The following is a 26,249-nucleotide window of genomic DNA, read 5'->3' as shown; positions in this document are numbered from 1 at the left end:
TATAAACCCTAAAAAACAGACGTTGGTTATTATTCAGGGAGAGCAGGATAAAGATTGCTATGCTGCAGTATATTCAGTCAAGTGATGGCAGATAGATGGTTGCTGTGTCTTGTAAAATATCCACTGAGCTGAGAACGTTTTAGTTTGTGAAGTTTGGTAGAGGGGACAGAAATGGCTCATGATTTCATAACATAATAATGTCAGTATTGGCTCTGTGCTGTGTGGAGCGATGGCGCCATCTGGTGGTGGCAAAGAAAACACTGTGCTTCAATTTCACCTCATGACTGTTGGGGTCAGTATCTCCAACATGCAGCTCAAGTTTGCAGTTTTGATAAAATTATTAATGCCAATGTAACAAAAATCCAGCTGTTTTTTCCTCCATTGAGGCACATTTGTATTGTTGGGACTGCCAGTGCCCCCTTGTCATATGATGATGGTGCAAAATATCTTGCTGATGTTCTTCACTTTCTGTTAAAGGTGATAAATATGTACCTGACTTTGCGGCTTTCTCTCTGTGTGTGTCTGCCTCTCTTGCAGTTGTGACGAGTACGTCACTCAGCTGGATGAGATGCAGAGGCAGCTGGCTGCAGCGGAGGATGAGAAGAAGACCTTGAACTCCCTTCTGCGGATGGCCATCCAGCAGAAACTGGCCCTGACTCAGCGTCTGGAAGATCTGGAGTTCGACCACGAGCAGACCCGCCGGGGAGGCAACTCTGGCCGGTCCAAGGCCCGCAGCAAGGCCACCGCCACCAGCACCGCCAACAACCCCCACGTAAGTCAGAGTCTCACCTGCTCTGGCTCCGGCCGACCAGAGCCCAACAACGCCATGCCCAATGGCATTCTGGGAGGCCCCGTGGTGTTTTGCAGCGAGAAGTACAAGATCTACTGCGACTGAGGCGGCCGAGAAGTGCGCAAGGGACTGCTGTGTACAGAGGGGAGGGGGCCTGTCATGCCAAACCCTCCCTGCCTTAGTGTTAAAGAGCCCCACTTGCTCGCTTAGCTCCCTGGCCAGCCTGCGCTCCTCTAGGGACTGCTGTGTGACTAACCAGCTGCTTGTGTGTGCTAGTGTATACGCTTAGGGGAATGCAGATGTATGTACAGTGTGCACTAGACGTTTGGACTGTAGTAGACATATATGGCATGTGGATTATTGGGCCCCGGTTATGTTGGGGGGGGTTTTGTGGATATTATGGAGTGTCTATTCTTTCCGTGTCATGGTGCTGTACGTATGATGTATAAGGTGGCAGCTTTTGTGCTCGTTTGTTCTGAACCCCTGAGTGTATTGCCTGGTAACAGTAACACATTGTGGGGTTGGGGACTTGTTAAGAGGATGTCAATCTGACAGTCTTGTGACTAATTATGACATCCTCTGCTCTTTGGCTCGTCTGTCGGCATTGGTGCTCCTTAAGAATAATAAAAAAAAGCCCTCGTCTCTACCTTTATTGTCCTGGTTCCCCCAGGACAGACCTGTGTCCAGCAGCCCACTGTCTAATCAGGTCACTCTTTATGAAAAAAGGAACTTGAAGACAAAGGAACTTTTGAAGAAAAAGGAACTAAAATATGCAATCTCCCCCTGCTTTCTTGCAAAGGGGGGCACAGTATGATTCCATACAGAAATTCAATAACAAGTGGGTTGTGCTGCTTGGTTTGATGACGGGCAGAAAAAGGAGCACCTGTGACCACAGGTGTTTATTTCAGGATCATTTTTAAAGCTGTGATGCTAGCACACCAATACAATAGGGTCAATAGAATCGCATGGCTTCGCAGCTGAAAACGCTTAAGAGCTTTTTTAACTGTTTTTCTGTTGTCAGGTGTGTGGTACAAGAGGAACTCATGTATTACAGGGCTCTACATTGTAAAAGAAAAAAGGGGGCGGGTTATTTGGTGTCTGGTGAAATACAGGAGGGCTATTCCATGTGACCCGTTATGTTGCGATGGATTCTTTCAGAGCCATATTATAAAGAGAGAGAAAGAAAGTTTGACAAATCGATCTCCACACCCAAATTAAGTGCACTTCAGCATAGGTGCCTCAGGTTCCTACTCCTGTTAAAATGGATATTATGATTACTGTGAACAGAGATACAATATATAGTTTTGATCAAAGATGATTTTTTAAAAATGTGGAGCAAATCCTAGAAGAGCACAAATCAAAACCGACATCCACAAGCGGACCTGCAAACAAAACCAACCGACCACTCGGCAAAAGTGCCTGTCGACCCCAAACACTATATATTTATCTATCCGTTGATGTAAAGCCCTGTCCTCGTGTCTCAACTTGAGCTCTCACTCTCTTTTTCCTTCTCTCTCCCCCTCACATCATCTGTCTCCTCTCTCCATTTTTGAGATCGCTCAGAGCTCTCGAGTCATTTCTGTGTGGTTATGTGGCTGAAAAACCCTTTTCCTCATGTCTCTTATCTCTGTCTCTTGTCGCTCGGTCGCCTAAAAACGACCTTCTCTCTTTTAGATTGTCAGCAGCTTGCTCCCCAAGCATCACCACTCACCCTTTAACTAGAATGAGGAATTGTGGGAAAATTGCCCTCTGAATATTTTTGTCAGGTAACGTCCTCACGTACGTTGTGTTCCTGTGTTGCCTGTGTGTATATGAGCGTTCAAGTGAAGGAGCCCTCATGTTTGTAAGATGTTTTTAACCTTTACAAATGGAGGGTCTCACTTTTATTTTGTTTTATTCTTTTCTCCTTTTTTTGGGTGTGTGAGGACAAAGCAACGTACTGTTTTAGTATCCACAATAGCTTTAACCCCTTGCAAGCTAGCATTACGCAAATAGTAAAAAAAAATATAAGTGGGGCTTGTGTTTATAAATCCATGTACTGCTTGTGGATCATAGACACATTAGCTTTATGATGCTAGAAGCAGGGTTGATGTGAGGGAAATCCTGCAAGATTTATCAAATGATGCGTTTTCTACTACCACTAAGCTATATATTAAACTCTATATTCTTAATATGATCATGTTCAGGTTATAATCTTGCAGGATCCTACTACAGTATTCCTTCCTCTCGAATATGAAGAGAGGGAACTTGATAATTCTTTGTCAGCGGTCAACCCTGCTTAAGTGTGCATCCATAAGCCACAGCACACAGCATGGAGACAAAGCTATCGTACACAAAATGACAACAACAACAAAAAAAGAAAAGAAAGAAACCTCCCGTGAGGTCAATCACTCTTTATTTTAAGATTCACTTAAATTACAAGTGTGATATATTCTTTTTTTTTTTTTATCAGTTTGCGCTGAGAAAAGGGTTGGGGAGTAGAGGAGAACTACTCATGTTGTAAACCAGCTCCTGAGAGAGGAGTTAAGAAAGCCAGACATGCTGGTGAAGAAAGCCAGATGTCTGGCTGAGAGCTGACTCTGATACTGTGGAGAAATGAGTCCAGGGGTTTCCTGAGGGAGAAACTCCTGGTAAATCTTTGGAGGAAAAAAATTAAAAGAAAAAAACTGAAGACTGGTTGCTCGAACAACCACAGGACATTGATTCAAATTAGCTGAGCCCTTATCCTTCCCTCTTGTATAGTCTCTGTGGAATCACCGAGCAGTAGGTAGATAGATACCCAGGATGTGATTGTGACTAGAGCACCCCCTCTTCCTAGATAAATGAAGTCTCATTTGGCTCCATCTAGTTTGAAATCAATGTCTGGCTTATCTGGTGTCATAACAGCATGCCACCTAAAATGCTCCTCCTACCTCTGCTTGCAGGCTCCTCCCACATCACCTTTAAGTTTTACTACACACGTCAACATCCAGTTTCTGATTTTATAGTAAGCCTGCATGTCAAAAACATAACCCATTTTTTTCATTAACTTGCATGGCATATGAGAAACACCCCTCTCCTTTGACCTGGGTGGTGGGATATGGCTTCAGCTCTGTCTTAAGAATGACCAGTCATGGTACTCGTGAGTCATTGGCTTCCTAACTGCACCAGCAGGATATTTTGTGGTGAATGTGCTTTCACATCAGCTCCCCGGAGACATATTGACACTGTCGATATGGCAAAAAATGAAAAGTCCTGACATATCATCAGGGCTCCCTAACATGGCTTCTGTTGCTTTGACTAACTTCAGCCGCCGCCTGCCTCGTCTGTGTGGAGCTGCCGACCATGTTAACAGTCGCTCTAAATAAATTGACAAATTATGCTAACGCTGATCATTTGTTTGTTTCTCCATTTTGCAGTAATTACAGTAGTTCTGCGCGGATGACGAAGTACCAACACAAGGTCCATACTCACTGCTGATTGAGCTCGCCGAAAAAGAGTTAACACGAATAGGCTATTTGGACTTGAAGACAAAAAAAGAAAAACAAATGCTAAACGAAAAAAGCACTGTCAAATCAACTGTCCTACTTCCTTCTCACGTCTTCCTTTTTAAAAAGTGATGTCTATTGGAATGACACTCATTTTCGCGTGCTGCTGCTGCTGCTGGAAGCCAATTTCTCACAGGTCCATTGAACTGATTGCAATTCTGACCGGAGTTTGTGATTGGCTTATCCAACCCTCCAATGATAAGCCAGGGGTCATGGGGTTGTTTCTCAATGTTAATCAACAAGCTGTTTTGTCTGGTTTCACCTTTTTTGTTTTTAGTTTATTGTTTTTGTTAATCTGTGCACTTTCATTATATAGGATTATTACAGACGATTATTAACCTATAGGAAAGCGTGGTAGTATTAAGGTTTGTGAGTAATTCAACATAGGTTATAAGACTTTAGGATTATACGTCCTCCTGAATCTTCTGAGCTTAAATAACAGAAACTATTTACTCAAGTAAAGGCTCCGCAAACCACAAACCTACTATTACGACTTCATCCTCAAGATTTTATCCATCAAATAATCATTTTTAAATTTGTCTTGTTACATCGTATATTATGCTGTTGGTTTTCTTTTATGTTTGTTCTACTGCCATGTTCTATACAAAAAAATCCAGGGTGATCAAATTCTGGGGTTTTTTCATGTATTTATTATTCCTAGGAATAGTTCAAAATAACACAATGAAACTTGACAACGCTCTTGACTCCGATAGGTAAGTTGTGTTTTGGGAAAAATTTGAGTGCTATGATATGCTTTTCCTAGCTTCTTACCGAGGGCGTTCAAACTGAAACAGGATCACTGACTTTCCGAATTCTCTGCAAGTGCGACGATTAAATTCCAAATTGGAATTGTTTCATTCTCTCTTCGTTTATCGTGCCAAATCTTGGTACACCGTTTAGGTTGAAAAGAATCAAGACTCGGAAATAAGACAAGCCGTCACTGAGGAAGATGTAGTTCGGGGCCATGGCGCTCGCTCGCTCGCTCTCTCTCTCGTGTGTGTGTGTGTGTGTGAGCGCCAGGGGTTTTGTTTTTGGTTTGTTTAGTTCTTCGTTTCTGACCAGTAGTGCCTTTCATTGTTTCAAGGGAGAATCTTAAACTAGTATTTTATGTTTTTCTTTATTTTTTTATATCGGTGAGGACTTTGGGTTCAAAATGACTGTGAGCAGCAATAAATGCAAAAGGGAATTTTCCCCTGTCTGCATGAGTGAGATAATAGTTTTGAAATTAGCTCAATAAAACTGAAATTGTATTGAATTCTGCAGGTCAGTGATCCATTCATTAAATTCAGGGGTATTAAGAAAAGGTTGTTTTTTATCAAACTGTGGGAACCAAAAGAAATCCCTTTGGCCTCCTGTTATTGAACAAAATGCTCCAAGCATCTGTAATGTGTTGGGGTAGATCAGTGTACTATTGGAAACATCTACGTATCTCTAGCATTGTTTGGTGAAGGTAATGTGATATCAATAGTATTGTTGACAAAAAAAAAATGTGCAGAGAGCGCATTTTATCTTTCTTTTTGTTCAATTTGAGTTTTTTGTTGTTGTTTTTTTTTTTTTTTTACTCGAATCTTTTTTTTTCTTTTTTTTACATCATCTTTGAGCATTATGTTTTCAGGAAACAGAAAACAAAATAAGCATCAACAAGCTTGAATAGTGCCATTATAGCCATTGCTTGTTTGTTGAGGCGTTAAAGTTACCAATATGGATGAAAAACATAATAAAAGTGCAATTCAGATACTGTTTTACATTTAAAAAAAAGAAAAGGTTTTCTGTTTGCTGGAAGCGATAGCATTGTGATAATAAAAAATTAGCTGTGCAAACTTTATATTGTCATATTGTGTTTCAGTATTGATCCATAATGAGAGTTTGATATCTTTATATGAAATAACGACTTCACCTGTATGTTGGTATTTATTTGAATTGTCATGCAGTACTGTATTCTTATCAATAATGTGCATTATGATTAGTGGCATATTGATTACAGCTAAATGTCATATGCATGTTTCTCAGTCATGGGACCTTTACACAGAATTGAAAACAAACATGTAAACTTTTGTCAGGGTGTTTAAAAAAACAAACAAAAAAAAATATGGAGAAAAAATAATAATAAAAAAGACAAGAGTTGTGTCTGATGTATTACTGCTGAACTAATCCTAAAAGTGTTTTGTTTGTTTTCCGGTAGAGAAGGTGTATGTCTGTGTAAAGGTAGTCATACTGGCTAAAATCAATAAATGTGACTTAAGTTCCAAGGCGTCTGGGTGTTGTTATTTATAGCTCCTCCACATTAGCAGCAGATGAAGGGTTAATCAGTGGAGTATATGGTCTGCAGCCCTGGTGTCTCCTCAGAGTGTTCCCAGCTGGAAGCCAGGGGCAGGGGAACTTCCCAGCTGTCTGTGTGGCTCCAGGACACGATCACATTTCACACAATGCACAAAAACACTTCCACCACCTACTCCCCCACCCCCGTCCAACCCTCCCTCTCTCTCTCTCTCTCTCTCTCTCTCTCTCTCTCTCTCTGTCTTTTCTCTGCTGTCTCACTTAAACCTCACTCTTCTCCTCTCCCTCCTCTGCCTTTTCTCCATTTCCCATTTCTTTTCCTTTCCTCCCCTCTCTCCCTGCCTTCTGGAGATACACCCACGCGCTGATCGAAGCCAGTTTCTTTTGACCTTTGGTGCACCCAGCACTTCCTGTCCAGTCTCTGGAGGCCGGCGCTCTGCCCAATTAATGCTACAGTGAAGTTTTTAAACTGCGGGGGAGGAATGCTGTGGAGCTCCTTTTAAAAAACTTAAGAGTCCAAAAATCCAGAATGAATTATAATGATACACATGAGATCAAATAAATCATTTAAACTTCTTATATGGACTTTTCGTTATTATCATGGGACGTTCAAATACAAATATCCATATCCAATATCCATTAATTTGTGATTTCTCTGAATGAACATAAGGATGAAAACATTAGAATCAACTAAAGATACTGTTGCATGATTTAAATCAATGGTTCTCAACCTTTATTTGTCCAGTTATTTTTTTTCATACATGAAATTTAAATTTGAATCTCTTGCTAACTATAGTTTTCACACACTCTCAATCACAGCATGTGATGTTCAGGTGTTATAACTGACTCTGGTTAGTTAGAGGTGTCTCTCATGCTGCTGGCTTATTGTAGCAGGTAGTTTATTGGTCAAATTATACATATTATATACCCATAAAATGAAATCCTTGTGTGTGTTTTCCTTTTTTTTATATTATTACTTTTTAGTTTTCAGATTAGCTGAGCTCCTCACGTCTCCTGTCAGCTGCAGAGGAATTACTGATTTAAATATTACTTCAACAAAAATGAGCTGACTTGTTCTGGTAACTACAAATGTTGACTTTCATGAAGACTACTCTAACATAGTTTTGTACTATAGAAGGACATGTGCGTCATTCTGATTTAAACCATTTCAACTGTTTGGCCCAAACATACAATTCCTGTTCAGCTCAGAGAGGCTCTATAAAGTTCTTTGATTTATTACAGAAACGGTAAGACACAGACCCACCCCAGTTTGATGTGAGGGCGGAAAGGTTTCGGACAGTTTTGACAGAGTACACCGGGTCCTTGAGAAAGATTTATCAGAGATTTATGTGAGATATGAAGCAAACAAACTCATGAATAACAGCAAACTGACACATGTTGGACCATCAAAGGTACGGTTATGTAGTGATTCAAGCTTTTTAGCATTCCACAAATGTCAGAAAAATCACAATTTAACAAAGAAAGGTCCAAATATGGGGTGCCCCTGTAGCTCACCTGACACAGCATGCACCCCGTGTATGAAAGTTAAAGTCTGACTGTCTTCTACTCTCTCTCCACTTGAATTCCGTGTTTATCAGCTGTCATTATCAAATAAAGCAGAGAATTTATTTATTTAAAAAAGTTATAAATCGAGGCACCAGAGGGCAAAATATCCTATCCTTTAGTCCCTGGTAGTGGACAAAAAGGTACCCATACAGCAACTCCATAGGATTAGATCATCAGGGTTCATTTTTTTAAGTTTGGAAAGTGCCACAGAGGACACAAGCTCCTTACATGACTCTTCATGGCAAGTGAACTTGTGTAAAATCAGGTGAGTGTCCCTTGAAGTGACTTCACGATTACTGATTTTAGGATATGCTCACAAACAAAAATAAAACAGCATTTTACTTCTGACAGAACTCTACAGCTTTTCTACCATTTATCCTGCAATCCTCATACATTATTAACACGCCCAAACCCTCTCAGAAGTACAATAGCCTGGAATCAATTACATTAATTATCGTGACACCCACACACTGCTGTGATTTAGTACAGTGAAACCAGTCGCTGCCATTCACCATATGCCTCGCTGATTGAATTTGAATGGCAGAGTATTAATGAGAGCCAGAGGGAAGAGGTCATTTCACTGACATCACTGTAGCAACAGTGGACCCTTTGTTGGTGCCAGTCTCCTCTTATATCCTCCCCACCCGGGGCTCAACTGGCAAAGGAAATATGGGTCAGTGGGATTCGTTCGATGGCATCAGTCCCTCTCTATTAATACGCAGGTGTTGTGGATGGAGGGGGGTGTTCCTACAGCAGAGCAGCTGTTTCATATCTCAGATGATGCACTATTAAATTTCACCACTTGGTGTCCCTGTAATACAGTTGTTGACATCGTCATGAAACCTTAAAAGTTACTTTAAGGACTTCTAGGACTGGCCTTAGAAGAGAGGCTGTGTGTGTGTTTGCACTTACAAAGAGTCCTTTTTATGTGTATCAGCCAACTCTGTCATGTGGTGAATCCATGTGGAGCCTGAAGGGACAGAGAGCCGTGATCAGCTGATGTGGAGCAGCAGCAACAATCAACAACATCACCACATGCCTCACATGGATTTGCTTCAAACACAGACACACATACATTTCTCTACTGAAGCAGAAATAATACCTTTGAGGATGTTAACAAATTTATGACCTGTGGAGCATGAGCTCAGCCTCATGATGCATTAAAACATTCCTTAGTCCTGACATTGGACGTAGGGTGTGAGTGTCCTCCCATCTGTGACTCATGCATTATCTCCACAAAACCGTTGGTGTGGTCTGCAAACGCAAAGCTACCGCAGCATCGTCTGTGACACACAACGGATGACGTGTTGATTCAATCAGTGTGTGGCTTTAATTTGCACCTGAAAAGGAGGGAACGAATAAAGACTGGCACCCGAGTCTGGAGTGTGATTAGTCATATGATTGGGGCATTTACACCGGGAGGATTTCAGATAAGTGTAAAAAACACTATGTAGCTCATCTCACACTTTTCCCTGCAGACGTTCGCACCTATCCCTCAGCTCTGCTGCTCATCTGCCACTCTCCTAATTGTCTTTTTTCATATATCTCACAACGTCCTCACCTTCCCCCCTCTTCTCCCTTGAATTCCCTCCCCCTCTCTCTTCCTCCAGCCTCCCCCTCTTTCTGTGAATGCTGTTGTTTCACTCTGTTCTGTAGTTATGAGTGGAGGAGCCCCAGGGAAGCGGAGGAGAGGATGTATCCCAGGGGGCTGTTTGGTGTTCTGCTTTCTGTGGACCAGCATGCCCCAGACTGGCTGACAGGCAGCTCCATGCACTTGGAGACACTAGCAGGGGCACCGGGCCCCTGGTCTATTTAAAACACAAGTTCAGTCATCCACAAAACACTTGGCCTTTCAGACTCTGTACTGACATGTTCAGAATGAAGCAAAGATGAAAAATGTTTAAGCAAAATGGGGGGATGTGTCTTCTATTCTTGTATTTGCTTGCGCCTGCAAAAATCAAAGTCATGTTTGGCAAATTCTGTGATTAAGTGAGCAGCCAGTGAGCTGCTATAAATGTGGGACGAGGTGATATATAGATATAGCTTATTAGAGAGGAGTACAGGTCAATGAAGTGGCCTATTGCCTTGGCAAGCAGCCAGACAGGGAGCCATTATCATTAGAGACCCTGCTGTTGTCTGTGTTGGCAGATGAAACGCGTGGAGCCAGCAACAGCAACAGCCACAAAAGGGGTTAATGACGCGTAGCTGAGTCGACACGGGTTTTATAAAAGATGGGGGTCTGCACAGATAGGCAAGCACAGAGAGGGGTAAGGAGGAGGGTTGGCTGGTACACAGTCATGCTCCTGAAGATTGGCTGGAAACAGGAAATGTGCTGAGATACAGCGATACAAGCAGCAGTGGTAGAAATACTCAGATCCTGTGACTGATTCTCACTGACGCATCAATGTGTAAGCAGGATTTTACTGTTGTAGCTGAATGAAGTAGAGCCAGTCAGGTAGTTAAATCAAATCTGAAGTGTCACAAGATAAATGTGAGGCGTCACAAGATGATTAATGAGACAAAGATTCACAGCTATGCACATTTTTGATTCATGATGTGGATTTTTTTTTCCTTTTTCTTTCACTGATTGCAACTCCCTCGGTTCCCCGTGTCCTTTGTAGCATAAAGGAGAAACTACAGTGGCTGTGAAATGTCCAAAAAATGTGAGGCTCTATCTTGAGCCACTGTTTAGTTTGTCTGTTCTGGGCTACAGTAGAAACATGGCAGACCCCGTGGAAGAGGACCCACAGCGTCTGTAGATGGAAAAGTCTTATTCTTAGGAAACGAAAACATAGAAATTCACTGAGTTATGAAATCCTACACACCGGACCTTTAAATGAAACCACCAAAGAAAAGCAAACAACTCATAGACTGATGAAAGATGACAAGGGGACCCAACTAGACAATCTGTAAGGATAACAAGCCCAAAAATAAAAAAGTACAAAAGTAACTATAGCTGTCACGTAGATTAGAAGCATAAAGTAACATAAAAGTGAGTAAATATAGTCATTTCCTTGCCACCAATGCAGACAATAAAGTTGTAATGCCACCCAGCTGACTGGAGGCACCACAGCTGACCTTTAATGACTCTCAGACATTGAACGTTGAATAAACAGGACATACCCACGCAAAAGAAACAACATTTTATGACCGCAATGATGCCTAAATTCAAGATTTGTTTTCTCCCTTCTGTCAGTTCCTCATTACTGTGTACAATGATTCACAGAGGCAGCTGACAGCATCCAAACTCAAGATAATCAATTAAGAAGAGATGAGGAGAAAAGCCTGAGCAGTGACATGGAAATACAGTGCCAGTTAGTATGCTTGTTCCAGGCCCACTTTTTTCCACACTAATGGGCAGCTGTGGATTTTTTTTTCAAAGCAGATCTATCTCATGAAATAGACCTCATCCTTTTCATGACTTCACGTGACAACCCATGTCATGCCTCTTTGCCTATGGGCATGTCATGGCTGAAAATGCAACATCAGTAAAAGGATAGGAAGAAGAAGAAGAAAGTAGAGTGAGCTACTTTGGGGTTGAAGCTGCGTTAAAGTCGAGTTTAGTCGAGGTAAAAATATGAATTTTTCCAAAACTAATCTTTCATTCTAACGTTCACTCTCAATGAATGGGGTTGTCGTGTGCGCGCTCCTGGTGCGAGGCGCGCGCATGCTCTTTTTTTCCAGCGGCACAGAGGAAAGAGTTCTGTTTCTGGAGAGGGAGGAGAAAGGGACTACATGAAGGACTACAGTGCGCTTATTCTGCATAGAAAATGACCCGGGTAAAAATCACTCGCGTCCGTTAGGAAACCATGAAGTGTCCTTAAGTGTGTGAGTGTGTGTGTGTGTTTTTATTTCGGCGAACAGAAAAAAAGGGGGAGCTCAGCCTGAAGTGGACGCGCTCCTCCGAGTTTGAGTACGCTGGAGCCGCTGCTGTTAAACCAGTTTCTCCGAGAAAAGGACGGATTCAGCAGAGAAAGACCGGAGAAGAAGTTTGTGCAGGATGCAGGGGGTTTCGGCTACTGGTAAGTGACTCTCTCTGATAAATAAAGGCGGATCTTTTCTTTCTCTCTGTCTTCTTTTTTGAGATCTCTCTGCGGTTTTCTTAAGTTGTTTCCAAATGGCTACGGCTTGTATTGCGCACAGGGTTTGAATTCCAAAATGCTTTTGCCAGCTGTCAACGGGGCAGCTGCAGGCAGGCCTGCATCAACTCCAAAACAACGCAAAGAGTCGATTTTCTTTTTTTTCTTTCTTTTTTTTTGTTGTTGCTCTGACTCTGAGAGGGGTGTATTGGGGGGGAGCTTGAGCTGACATGGCAAGAATAGGAGCCAAGCCGTGCCAAACCCTGAGCTCTGACCTCACAATTGCCCCAATCTGACGCAGGGCCCCTTCACACACACAGTTATCTGTATAGTATGACCGGAAACAGTAACCACATTAATGTTAGTTGTGATGATGATGAAGAGGAGTCATTCATCCTGTAGTGTGTATGTGTCCATAACAGCTACACTGTCTGTGCGGAGAGGGTGTGTGTGTGTGTGTGATCCAGAGCTCTAAGATTAGAGATGTGTTGAAAGTGTCTGCGAGTGTGTTTGTCTCTCCATCTGTCTGGGAGGATGGTTGGTGGGAGGATTGCTCTGTGTTTGTGAAAGAGTGTGTGTCGTGTGTGTGGTTTTTCTGTCTAGTATTACCTGCAGGAAGGTTTTTAATTATGAGATGCATCCCTCTCTCTTGATTACAGTTCTGCTCCAACACAAAGATTCTTCTTTCTTTCTAAATCTGAATTTTGTTATTCGCCGTGTCTAGATTATTCTTCTGGTGTTATGTGTAGTAATTTTGCACGGTCTTAAGATGACAGATCTGGGGCGTTTGGCCTAATATTCCTATCCACTAACCACAATGAGTTACTGTGAGAACCAAGCTCCGTAGAAAATTCGGCAAGATCTTTCACAAGAGGCCTCCAGAATAAAGTGCTAAGCATGCAGACAAAGAAGACAGAGGGGGGGTATAATAGAGAGAGTGTGATAGAGATGAAGTGCTGATGGGACGATATCAGGCTGCAGCAGAGGTGAGCTATGCAGAGGGAAAAAGAGAGTGTGTTTGTTGTGGGACTCGGGGGAGGAATCGATCTGCCGTCCTCCTGGCTGACTTTCCTTTTCCGGCAGTCCAGCAGTGTATCGTTTCTCTCTCCCTCTCCCACACACACTCTCATTCCCAAGGCCTTGCAACTTTTTTTTTCTTTGCTGTTCCCTCTTTCTCTCCCACACTGTCCCAGATCAATCTCTGCCCCCTCATCCCTCTGCCTGCCTCTTAAACCCCCTCCCCAACGCAGACACACATTCACACACAGCTCTGGTGCACACTGCAGCCACCATCAGATGAAATATATCAAACTTTTTTCCTCTTTTCTGAAGTCCCCCCCTTGTCCCCCCTTCAACTCTATTCCTTCCACATGGGAACCCAAGCACAGCCCGTGCACTCTCTTATGCTTATTTTTGTGTTTATGATGGGAGGGTCGAAAGGGGTTGCCGCTGCTCGTATCAAATCATCGGAGAATCTATTAAAATAAACCACATCACAAACAAACTGCGGTGGGATAGATAGCATAGCCTCTCAGTATGAATTCCACCTCAACCCTCAGACTTGTTTCCAGCTCTATAAACCTCTCTGACAGACTTTGCTCTCTTTCTCACACTGCATGCTATCTGTCTCACCCATATGTAGGTAAACGTCTCCTCCACAGATGCAGGACAATGGTGGTCCACGTGTGCCAGCTAGATGCTCCAGCATGGATGCCCCGGCTGGCTGTTTAGGTTATTTATTATTAACAAAAGCTATTGGGCCTGTCTGTGTTTAACCAAGCCAATGTAAACATCTCCCCTCTGTGTTAGATAAACACAGCACGGGAGTTAGGGAGGAGGATGGTGAAAATATTATCTGCCCAGCTCCCCTTGTTCCCACTTATTTTTTTATTTTTTATTTCAGCTCTGTTGCTCTACCTCGCTTTTATGAACTTCAGTGACTGCCATAAGTCTTTTTCACAAGATTGGCTCATTCCTCAGTTTACCTGTTAAGTTATGAGGATAGGAACACAGAAACGAGCTGTTGGCATTGGTGAGTAATAGTAGATTAGCAACATGTCTCTGGAGGTTGATCTCATCCAGGTGCTGCGATCTTTGGAGAAAGTTGAATCCAAATCGCTGGACAGGAGTTTTGATCAAAATCGTTACCATTATCTAACTCCAGCTTGTAGCAATTAATGTGTTTTATAACACAAAATAAGCAGCAGTAGTTAAAAGAAAGTAATGATGAACTGTTTTTAACTACGAGGAAGTAGTTTCCCTCTCTATATAAGAAGTAAATGTGGTTGTGATGGAAGACACACATTTTCCACTTGCTGTATGTTCCCTCTAATACTACCAGTGCTGTTTTGGGCTGTATGTAGCTTACCGGTTATTTTCAGACATTAGCTCAGGGGCTCAGTAATTCAGCAAAGGTGCTGTGTCACTGCAGTCCGCTTCAAACTTTTGGAATAATTTCTTTGGTGAATGAGAGTCAGGCACAGTGACTTTCTTTTACTTTTTGCACAGATGCTTTCAATGGTTTGGTACCATTGTTTAAATGTGGCCCCCCCTCTTTGTCTATCTCATTGAGCCTGCACTGTCCGAGGTTCAGGTCCTGGTCGAAAGAAGTTTATATTTTATTTGAAATCAAGACAAAAGAGAAGCTGAATCTGTGTTCTGTTAGTCAGTGATGGTTGCAGTGTTGAATGTTTGTGTGAAGGCAAAGCAAAGAGGAAAACTAGACCAAAGTGGTACATGATGATAGAGAGAGAGAGACAGAATGAGGAAGCAGCCTGAATAACCAAAGCCCAGCCTTCCTGTTCAGAAACCAAAACCTGTGCTCACAGAGTGCATCTGACAGCCTGCATAGAAACACTGAACACAAACAGTTGTTTGCCTAGAAATAAAATCCACCACCAAAATCATAAATAGTACTTTTTTATATCTGGTTGTGTGCAGACTAAACACGAGATACAGAGCATGAATTAGTCAGATTCAGAGGTGTTGGTAGGTGTGTGTGCCCGACTAACAGTTTTGTCCCTCTTCCAGTCTTTAGGCTAAGACAGGCTAAACATGTCCTGAGCTCCACACATATAACCCACGCACATATGAGTGATACAACTTTGTTGTCTTTTTCTGTCCCAAACAGCAGAGTCAGACTGACAGTTGTCACTTTACAACACAAGTGTTTCTACCTGACCTTAAAGGCGCTTTAGGCTTTTGTGAACTGCAATTTGATCTCACCTATTGGCTGACAAATAACAATGTGCATGTGTGATATCAAATATTATCACTGGAAGAGATGCCTTACTACTTAGGTAGAGTGTCAGTCGGCTCCTATCACTAAACATAGCGCTGAAACAAACGTCCTGCTGTTGTGCAAATAGATGATTTTGGTGTTTATGTTCTAAAAGGTGAGCAACAGACCAGTCAGCCAATATCTGGTGTATTCCTGTAAGCACAAATCTGTAACATCCCTGACGTGTCTCCACTCCTCCATCTCCCTGTCTCGTTCTGTTTGTATGTGAGTGTGTGAGACAGCATGACTCAGTTCCAGCGCCATTCAGAAGCTTCAGGCTCGTTCCCTGGCCTGCCTGACTGTCACATTGATTTTACTAATGATGGTCATGTGTGGGTTTTGCTGTTGCAAAGGATTCAGCTATAAAGATGGCACTGCAGTTTGACTGTGTGTGTGTGTGTGTGCGTGTGTGCGTGTGCGCGTGTGCGCGTGTGCGTGTGTGCGCATGTGTAGAAAACGGGCCTCTAATGTGATTGACCCCTTTTCTCACAGGACATTTTTAGAAGTTTTTTTTCCCTGCACTGCATGTCCTGAAGGAGTCCCATCTGAAAGAGTTTGTGTGAACTGTAAATGTCAGTTTTTGTGTCAAGTTGTTGCAGTTTGTGTGACTAGAGGTACTATCCAGCCAATGAAGTACTATCTACTGCAAAAGAATGCAGTAGATAGTACTTCATTGGCTGGTTTAACATTAGACTGGTGTGGTCCAGCAAGCACACACAAGGCTATAACCTGTATCCAGTGGGGTAATGACTTTACACAGGATTCAAAGCATTAAAACTTTATTTTGCGGGATTAGACACGAAATGTTTTGATGTCGTTACAACAGCATAGCTACAGTTGCTTGTGGTGTTATTCTGACACTCCTGCTTAACAGGTTTTTGAGTCATTTGCAGACACGCTGTTCTGTGAGGTGTGTTTTGAACTGCTCTTGCGTCGATATACTATAATGCAACTGTTATTGTCCACTATTAGGAATTTTAAAAGAGTACCGCAGCTTATGAAGTGAGAACGAGTTCAACCAAACAGTGAGATTTATTTTAGGACCCCCCTAGAGTTTTTTGACCTCAGGCTTGGAACTGATTCACTACTTGATTCACTATGAGATTTTTTCGATTATTTTCTCTAGACACAAGACTAAAAATAACACTGAATGACTACAGTTAGTATAAAAAAGTATTTGTATTCTTTTGGCATTCTTGTAATAGCAGTGATGCAACAAACAAGTTGGCGTTATAAACAACCGACTCATCTTTCAACAGAGGATTACTTGGCGCCTGTAATGAAATACTCACATTTTCAGGACTGAGCTGAAGTATGCAGTGCTCGGAAATTGTACTCGGGAATGACCTCATAGCCACACAAGATGATCACACGGACACCAACATTTATCAGATTAATAAGAGCTGCAGTGTGACAGCAAAGATAGCACTAGTTATGAGTCAAATACTGTAATACTGGTATTAGGATGTTTCTGCTCAGAGTAGCAGTACTTCCTGCACAATATGTTTATACTAGAGGTCTTGGCTTATAGTGGGGTCTGGCTGACACACGCACACATACACACACACACACATGCATGCACGTAGCACACAGAAGGCGGAAGTGACCTAGTTTCCTAAATGGTACCAACTGTTGAAGCCTTCTAGAAGTGGACAGAATTACTTGGTGTCACCCAATAAAGCACTGACATGTCCGATGTCGGCTGCAACTCCAGAGAGACTAAATTAATATCATCCGAGTCGTCGAGATAGAGCAAGTTGTATGTAAACCAGATGCTAGTCTGCAGAAGTTTTATGCTTGTGTGGGTGGGAGTGTTCATTGAGGATCATTGACTGACTCTCTGTGGTCTGAAAATTTAGCTGTGAAATAGGATAAACGGAACAGAGAAAGGCTTCAGCTCAGCAGCCTTTCACACCCTAAAAGTCTTTGTTTGTGTCTCAGTGACAGGACTGGAAGGTCAATTTCTCCACAGGCCTCTATGTCTGTCTGTATCTGTGTCTCTTCTCCAGTCTGCTGTCTGTCTGGATTGGACCTACCCTGATGAGGGGGATTTTCCTGGGAAAGTCATATGGAAAGAAAAAAAAAACACAGAGCCTTAATAGTAAAAGCATGTTCCATTCTATTTCTCTCCCTTTGTGTGTGTGTGTCTGTGTGTGTGTGCGTGTCTCTCTGTGTGTCTCTGTCTCTCTCTCTCTGTGTGTGTGTGTGTGTGTGTGTGTGTGTGTGCATTTTATGAGTTGAGCTCCTTTCTAGCACACTGAAGGCATTGTGTTTTTCCTCTCTGATCATCAGAAGAGCAGGCTCTCTGGAATCAGGGCTTCCTGTACACACTGGGGTGAGGCAGGGGGATCTGGAAAGGAGGCAGGCAGGGAGGAAGAGGAGGAGGGGGAGAAAGAGGGAGATAGAGCCAGGTGGGGGTCACCTCTAGGTTAGACGGTGGTTCTGGTTCACAGCTTTTATGGCGACAAAGAATCTTGAATTTGAAGCTTGAACGTGGAAAGAAATAATTTTGCATTTGCGTCAAGTAGAGCCTGAGCCTACTTTGACATGGTTGAAAGGAAACTAGAATTTGAGATATGAATCTGCATCTTTAATACAAATCTATAATAACTCAATATAAAGCATAAGTCTGATGACATTCTATAAGTTCTAAGTTCCTCTGTGCCATAGACTCCCATTGATGTCCGAAAACTATTAAAATCATCAATGCCACACTGTTTTACTCGGTGACATGTTCCTTCATCGCGATGATCATGGGCACTGTAGTGTATTATGGGTCAGATACGCATACACTGTCCTGCTGCTGTAAGTACTCTCTTGTTTGTGCAGCTCAACAAATACACTGTTTTCTCCTGTCGACATAATGTCAGCTAAAATATACAGTGCCCAGCTGATAGTATAGATTCATGACCCATTTGTATAATTTAAGATGGACTGTTTTATCGATTGTTCAGAGATTCTAATCCCTGAACAATAAGTTTGTTCATGTTATGCACTTTTTGAAAAGTGTCTCGAAACCCCAGTGTATACCAAGTATATAGTATTTTTTTAATGTATTATTTATTGTCTTCCAGGCAGATGTTTTTTACCGTACATTTCTCTGTGGTATAAAAACCTTCCAGCCATGCATCTTATTTTTTGTCAAGGTTACGTTGTTGTATGTGTATATTCTGTTTATGAGCAGAAACCGTTGCCCTGTTTGCTTTCAAGGACACTCATTTGAGATTTAAGAGTCTGCTGCTGAGATGTTCAGCATTAACAAGCCAAATAAACCAAACACTGACATTGTTAAAAGGACATTGTGAGTTTCATAGCATGCTTCAACACACCAACAGTGATAGATTTTTATAGCAGTCCCTGCTTGCTGCTGCATTTCTTTCAGGCTGACGATGTTACTTCGACAGTGAAATCAATTCCCCATCTCAAATCTCCGGAAGCTGATTTTTATACCGCCGTGAAATGAATCCAGTCACTGCCTGGAAGGAGCGAAATCAATCTAATAACTGATATGTTGTGCTGTGGAAGATGGTCAGCAAGAAATGAGAACTATATTTGCAGAAAACTGGCTCGGTTCCTTTTAGACTTTTCATCCTGGATGTCTTTCAGCTAAGTTTAGTCCACATCCCTTGCCCCACGCTCCTAATCACTGCACACACACGCCACCATTCACATCCACTCACCTGATGGAGCCATAAACCATGTTGTAAATGTCTTCCTAATCTGGCTGATTGCAGCCAACAAAGACAGCCTGTGTTGAATTCTCCATGTTCTCTCGCCTGGGTGCCCTCCGACCCCTCCACCCCCCTCTGCTCTGCCCTTCTGTTGTCATTAACTATTGTCTCTCGCTCTCTCCCCCTTTCCTCTTCCTTCCCTTTTAGACCTGTACACTATTGTTGGAGAGTAATTTGCACAGAGTGCTACAGATCTTACTACTGAAACCCAACACTTATACTCCCCGATTAACATTTCTAACAATCTTTTTTCATGTTACACTTCATGGTGGGTTACACACACACAGACTCAGGGTGTGTTGGTCAGCAGGAAACTCTTCCTTGCTCTGTTCTCCTCGGCTCTTTTCTCCACCACCAGTAGCCTGACACAGATTAGCTGCTTTTTAAAAGGACACGGCTGTTTGAACACTCATTTATATAACACGCCGCCAGAGAGTGAAAGTTTGCAGGCTTTCAGCTTTCAGTACTGGATGCATTGCTTGCCACATTTCAACAGCTCTCAGCGTTATGTGTGTTTGCCTGAGTTAGCATATGTTATTACTACTGTAATTTGGTGTTTTGATGAGGAGAGATGCTGCTGTCAGTGGAAAAGCTTTGTGTAATGATTCATATTAACTGCAGATTTATCTGCTCTGACCAAACCCCGAGTGATTTGCGAGTCATACTAAGTCATCTGAAATCTTCCCCACTTTTTACGCCCACTCATAAAATTCTGACTTGTGAAATAAGACACAAGAAACAGCTTTTCCAACACTGTCTATGACCCACACACACACACACACACACACACACACACAAAAACTCAAAAAATCTCTGTACTGCTCTGCTACTGCTGTGCCGAGTGTGCAGAAGTTATTCTACCACTAGATGGCACTGTTATGTTATTTAGTTCTTTATTTTCACCCAGCAGTTGAAGTCAGAAACAGTAAGACCTTCTATTTAGTGTGGGTTGAAATGAATCACTAAAGACTTCTTTGGTATGAGCGTAGTTTGAAGCAAAGGTTCCCAATCTGTGGAGATCCCACAAGGAGTTTCAAAGATAGAAAGCAGGAAAGATGTAATCCTAAAACTTTTCCTCTTTATTCAGGGCTGTAAAACGATTCAAACAAACAAGGAAATAGAATTGCTCTTTGGTAGGTAGAGATATGCAAGCAGTGATAAGCGGTCGCAATAAACTGGTTCTCCTCTCATATCTGTATTCTTAAAGGTCGATGAAAGCAGCTGCTGAAGAGTAATGCTTGCTTTTCTTTCTTTCTTTTTTTTGCTGTGTGTGCTCAGGTCATCATTACTGCCCTCTGTGCTGACTTACTGCCTCATCCTCCGTGCTCCACACAGATCCACAGCTCAGCAGCTGAGCTGCTTTCATTTTGGGTGACATGGAGGTGCTTCACACTGAAGGTCACCCTGGAAACAGCAGGCCGACTCTCCATGGTCTCCTCTCCTTTCTCCTATTATAGTCTGCACTGCCCGTCAGCCATTTATTATGCTACCGCTCTGCCTCTGTAATGACTTTGTGAAACAAGATAGCACCGTTTTATGGGGGTGAGAACTGGACTCTGACTTATTGCCTTAATGGCTGTCAGAAAAACAACACAGTGAGATGACTTGCGTTTTCGAACCTGATGTTAAGATGCGTTGCGCAGATCCTCCATTTGTTTTAATCCATCACTCAGGGATTTGAACTCATGTACTAACTGTACGGCCACTGCACTGCGCCGCCCTCTCCCAACATGCCTTGCCTTGCAGACACAGCTCTCATCACAGGACTGTCATAACACCCTGCGCCTAATGAGGAGTTGAGAGCTACATCCACACAGATGGATCCTGTTCCTGTGGCCCATTGTGGATTATCCTCCTCAAACAATTATTGCAGGCTTTCAACATTTTTCTTCTCTCGTCGAGGCCCTAATTCACTAACGAGCACTTCATTAGATTTACATCGATCCTGAAAGGTCAAAATGTAATAAAACAACAAACTGCCTCAGGCTGCTTGGCATCTGTGTTTTAGTGCATGCACGTGTGTGTGTGTGTGTGTGTGTGTGTGTGTGTGTGTGTGTGTGTGTATGTGTGTGTGTGTGTGTGTGTGTGTGTCAGCTGATTCCCTGAAAAGCTTGCTCTCCGTCTACTGCCTGGAGCCAAATTGTTCCTTCCAAAAACATCCCTAAAATATGGGACGTGTATACGGTAGGTTGTTAAACTGCCATCCATCAGTATGCTAGCTCTTCAAAGTTGAATGATGAGTGTCATTAAGCGTGGACACACACACACACACACACACACACACACACACACACACATATGCTAGCCTTCTGCAGGATGACTGCTGCTGCTACTTCTGTTTGTATTCAGTAAGTGATAAACCAAAACAGCTAGACACGCGTCATCCTCCTCTAATCTATTTGACAGCTGCGAGAGTTTGCCAGCAATACACTTAGTGTATAGGTAAAGCACTCGTAGCCACAACACGCTTCAAGCCCTATTAGAAGAAGTAGCTTGTGGGTCTGTTTCTCTGAATGACACTCAGTGAAAGATTGCATCATTGTTGAAGCTTATCCAGTGAAAGAAATATGACCGGAGTGCTGCTCTCAGTTTCAGTGTTTGAGATAGCCGAGCTGTCTGAGGTATGCATGCATTGGCTCATTCACAACTGGAAGCTTTGGATGTTTTGCATTCTGTCTTTCGCTCTCTCAGTTTTTCTAGTTTTTGTGGAAGTCACAAGCATGCCGCTTCCCTTTTTTAAAAGTGTAGCATAAGAGTTGATGAGGGCGACAATAAATTCTGAGGTTCAAATAACTGTACGAGCTCTTGATTGATAACTTACAAACAGTTATCGCTGTTGATTTTCCCTCCAGAAGACGGCCTCCTGGTAAACACATCAAGAGTTAAACGACGCTGGCTCAGTGAAGCGTTGATCATTTTTCACACTGCTCTTTTGGGTGTGCTCAACTTGCGAGTGTGTGATCCATCATGCCACATCGCTGGTGGTGACAAATGCCCTTGCGTACATCCCTCGCTAGAGACATTACCACCAGACACACGTACTCAAACACTCACCTACGCAGACCTTCGCCATCCTTCACCTGCTAACACATGCCTTCTCCTCTTAATTATGACGCAACACTTTGAACCTGAGTTTCTAATTTTGGCTGCAGGTGTTCTGCTTGAAATGATCTGCAGCAGAAAGGTTGTATGTTTCTGTGCAGAGGGAGGTGAAGCTAGCCATGCTGCATCATCACTTTCGCTCTATTTCTTTGACCCCACATATACCTTATGTTTTCATCTCATTTTGTGCCAACTTCATCTGCATTCAAACTATTTATTTTTACTCTGTGTTTTTTTCTTTCTATCTCTGCTGCGCAGTAATCTCTACTGAGCCGTGTATAATCACAGGCCATCTGGGCACTGTAGGGAGAGATGAGCCTGCAGCTCATCAGATGACCAAAACCCACCGTGAGTGTGTGCCACTCACGTGCACAAGCTCACACACACACACATATATATACACAGTCACACCTTTAATAGTTACAAACCATCACAGGGATGTTCACTTCCATCACACCTTTCGTGACTATGCTCAAGGACATAAACACCATCCAGGCAAAGAAGCACATCGTAACGCAGCGGAAATAAAACAAATCACACCTTGTTCAACACCACACGATGACGCTTCACAAACAGAATGTTTGCACTTTGAAAGCTGGTTAAACACAAAAGAGCAAGAAAGAAATGTTAATGCGGAACAAAATTGAAATGTAAGTTTTTTTCTTTGTCCAGTCAGTCAAAATACAATACTCTGACCACCAGACAGGGATCCAATTCAAATAACATGTCCACTGTGTTATTTTCTGCTGCTTCTAATATTGCTTCACTGTCTCCTGCATTCTCATCTCAGCACAGACATCATTACTGAAATGCTGACTAGGGGTTCCTAAAATATTCCCCTCTGGTCTGAAAAACAGATTATACAATAAAGATTTTTGAGACCAAATATAATTGAAATTATAATGATGTGCTTTATGTTTTGAATCACGAGGATGTATTGAATAAAACCCAAGAGGAAGAGGAAGGAAATGTATACCACAACACAGCAATACCAGCAGCACATACAGTATGAAAGACGTTTGTTAATAAATAGCTGTATTCTGTAGTTATCTGTTGTATATAAAATATTCATGTCTTGTTTGGAGGATTGGACAGATAGAGGAAGGACAAATTAAGAATATATTACTCTGATGGTCTTTAACTTCAGTCAGCGTCTGTTATTTTTTAGGAATTAGTACTAGTTCCTATTAGTAAGATTTGTTTCATAGTTTTCTATAAGAGGACACGCCAGACTGAATAAGTCAAATACTGTCAAAGCATCATTTTGGTTTGGTTGGGTGATACAGACAAACATCCTATATCTGAATAGCAATATTATAATTATGATGTACAAAAATTTCTGACATTTAAATTTAGATAATATACGTTTTGTTTTTATATATTTTCTTGTTATGCAAATCCTGTACCAGTAATGCTGCTATGACTGGTCCTGCTTTTGATATGTTCCAAAAATCCTCTCTGCGCTCTTAGAAAATCAAGAAAAAGTTGTCTTTCGCAACGTTTTGTATTAAAATTAACGTCGATTTTTCTTCCTTCCTTTCCTTAGCTCCTTGACTTTCTTTTGCTTTTTGGAGACAAAGTATCTCCTTTTCTCCTCCCCAGCTTTATTTTTCTTCCTTTAGCTTTCTGCTCCGCACCCACCATCTACATCATACCCCTAGGCCAGGCACCCTCAACCAGCATGGGACCAGTGTAGAAATACAATTTCCAGATCTCACCACCACCAGCCAGCACTGCTCTAACACAGCGCGACAGCAGATCTAGTGCATAATTTTTCTGTCGTGGGGTAACATAGATTCATGGATTATGCCAGACTGCTGCCTCTTTGTAATTCAGATAAGACCTCTCTACTCCAGCAGGTTTAAATATTAATAATGAATTAAAAGATTCTCCTCTGGGTGAAATATTAATGACTTCTTCTTTAAAGGGAGGCATTGACTCTTGAGAGAGGGAGGGTGGCAGCGTGCTTGTTAGAGTAATTTAAAACATCTCTTTGATTTTTCGCTGTTTGAGGAGTTAAGTGTAGGTGGCTGTGTGGGTTAATATTTGAGTAGGCTGCTGTTTGGGAATGACCATTAAAGATAATTTTATTAAAGGACAAAAGAGGCAAACCATTAAAATCTGACACATAACATCTGTCTACATTCATAAGCATAATCTAACCATATTTTTGTCTGAAAGCCTTAATTGATCTCTCTATTGAATCTTTGTGAGGGCAATTCCCCTCGGAGAAAGCTGATCCACGGTCTTAGTGAGTCAACATGAATGTGTGTCAGCACGGGTGGAAAACTCCAGCTGCATCGACTGTGTCCTTCCTCAACCTCTGCCTTCTGCTGAGGTTTGTCTGGATGTTGTGTCTTGCTGGCACTCCGGGACCTTCAGAAGACGTGTGAATGTAAAAGTTATTCCTTTTCCCAGCTTAAGCTTGTGTCTCGTGCATGTGTGTGTGTGTGTCAGCCTGAGCTTTAGTGTGTAGATTTATTCATATGCATGCATGCCTGTGTTGTCTTTCTGTGTGTGAGGGCTTTTTGGAAAAATCCTGGAGTTGGGTCAACATGCTGTGGAATGTGAATTGTCTCCATGACAACAGCCCAGTGTCCTCCTTCCGGCTTTCATCCTCAGGGTGCATGCCGAGGCAGCCAAACCAAGTGTGCCATGGCATCAGCCCACTGACTGATCTGAGTTATTTAAAAAACTATCAATGCACATTTCTGAACCAAGTCCCCTCTGGATCTAAATGGGCTAAGTCCTCAGTGCCCCTTGCAGTAAGGCTAGGACTAGATGAACACACATGTTTCTGTGTGCAGATCAAATTCAGAACAGTCTTTTGAAAGCCCGTTGACAGGATTTTGGCAGGCGTTCAAATGGCGTCGATGCTGTGTTTTGCATATTGTTGACAGCATTGCTGTGTGTATGTCTCTGCATTTGTTGCAGTGCAAAGGAGTCTCAGTGGTTGATGAACTGTGGTATCATATGCTTCAATTTATGGGCAGTATAATCCATAGACAGAACAGGTAAATATAGACACCAGATTTGTTGGTCCTCCCTCAAGGGTCTGACCTTATTTTCTGCATTAAACAGGGATAAAAACACATCTTTCTCTGGTTAAAAGTGAGGCAGTGAGTCGTATTTTCCATCTCTTTGTAACCGTTACACATGGATGTGTGTGGTTGCTGATTCCACTGGGCAGATGTGTGACAGATGCCCTCTTAAGGTCAGTAGAGCGAGGACGATTTAGACTAGTGTTAGTTGTCAAGATTGCAGTGGGTTTGTCTGTGACGGAGACTGAGGATAATCACACTGTTTCTTTTTTGTAGACAGATGGAAAGAGATCATTGTTGTAATTAGTGAGAGTGGTGAAGGGTGACAGAAGGGCAGAAGAACTGTGCCAGCATGGTACATTTCCACTATGCTCTAGTCCCTGTCAGTGAATACGTCTTTATCTCTATGGGGTTATTCCAGGCTATAATAGTCAAAGTTAAAGTCTTCCGCCTCTTTTCAAATCCGGCTACTCTGAGCGGTGATCTCCACCTTTCATAAGCTAAAAAGAGGTAACAAGATGGCGAGAGGTTCAACATTCCTCCCTAACCCACAGCTCACATTCCTCTCTTTGGTGTAAAGAGGGGGCACGAGCACCATGCCTCATTAGATAACCCACAAAGGCGAGGCTCTATTCTTATTTGGAATTGGTTTTTCCCCATATTTGGATTGCCCAGGGCTGCTGCAGCACAGATTCTCCATCTCGTCATTCCCTCATGTGAGAATATTTCACCTCGGCAGGTCCGCTGGGTTGAGCAGCCAGCTTTATTGCCATGGCGAGCAGCACCTGTTCCCCCCCGTCCAGTGCGATGCATAATTCACTGCGTTGAGAATTTCAATCAGTTTTTGCAAGAGGTG

At 42.4% G+C, this 26,249-nt stretch overlaps 2 protein-coding genes across 5 annotated transcripts in view; both read left to right on the top strand.

The window, feature by feature from the left end:
• The window catches only part of LOC104940228 (protein bicaudal D homolog 2), a 41,933-nt gene extending 35,363 nt beyond the window's left edge, over positions 1–6,570 (top strand). The window contains exons 10-12 of one of the 4 annotated variants that reach the window (XM_019271311.2): positions 538–772; positions 2,465–2,556; positions 4,189–6,570. In XM_019271311.2, the coding sequence (XP_019126856.1) occupies positions 538–772; positions 2,465–2,512 (283 nt within the window). In that variant the 3' untranslated portion in view covers positions 2,513–2,556; positions 4,189–6,570. Of the gene's footprint in view, positions 1–537 lie in introns of all 4 variants that reach the window. The other 3 variants (XM_010756778.3, XM_019271310.2, XM_010756777.3) reach the window with 3 other exon arrangements.
• Positions 6,571–11,849: 5,279 nt separating this feature from the next.
• The window catches only part of fgd (faciogenital dysplasia), a 52,259-nt gene continuing 37,859 nt past the window's right edge, over positions 11,850–26,249 (top strand). Inside the window, exon 1 of the mRNA XM_010756779.3 lies at positions 11,850–12,182. Within this exon, the coding sequence (XP_010755081.1) occupies positions 12,161–12,182 (22 nt within the window). The 5' untranslated portion in view covers positions 11,850–12,160. The remainder of the gene's footprint in view (positions 12,183–26,249) is intronic.

This window comes from Larimichthys crocea, unplaced genomic scaffold (assembly GCF_000972845.2).
Source record: "Larimichthys crocea isolate SSNF unplaced genomic scaffold, L_crocea_2.0 scaffold97, whole genome shotgun sequence".
Classification (NCBI taxonomy): Eukaryota; Metazoa; Chordata; class Actinopteri; family Sciaenidae; genus Larimichthys; species Larimichthys crocea.
This window is presented reverse-complemented; position numbering and strand designations above follow the sequence as displayed.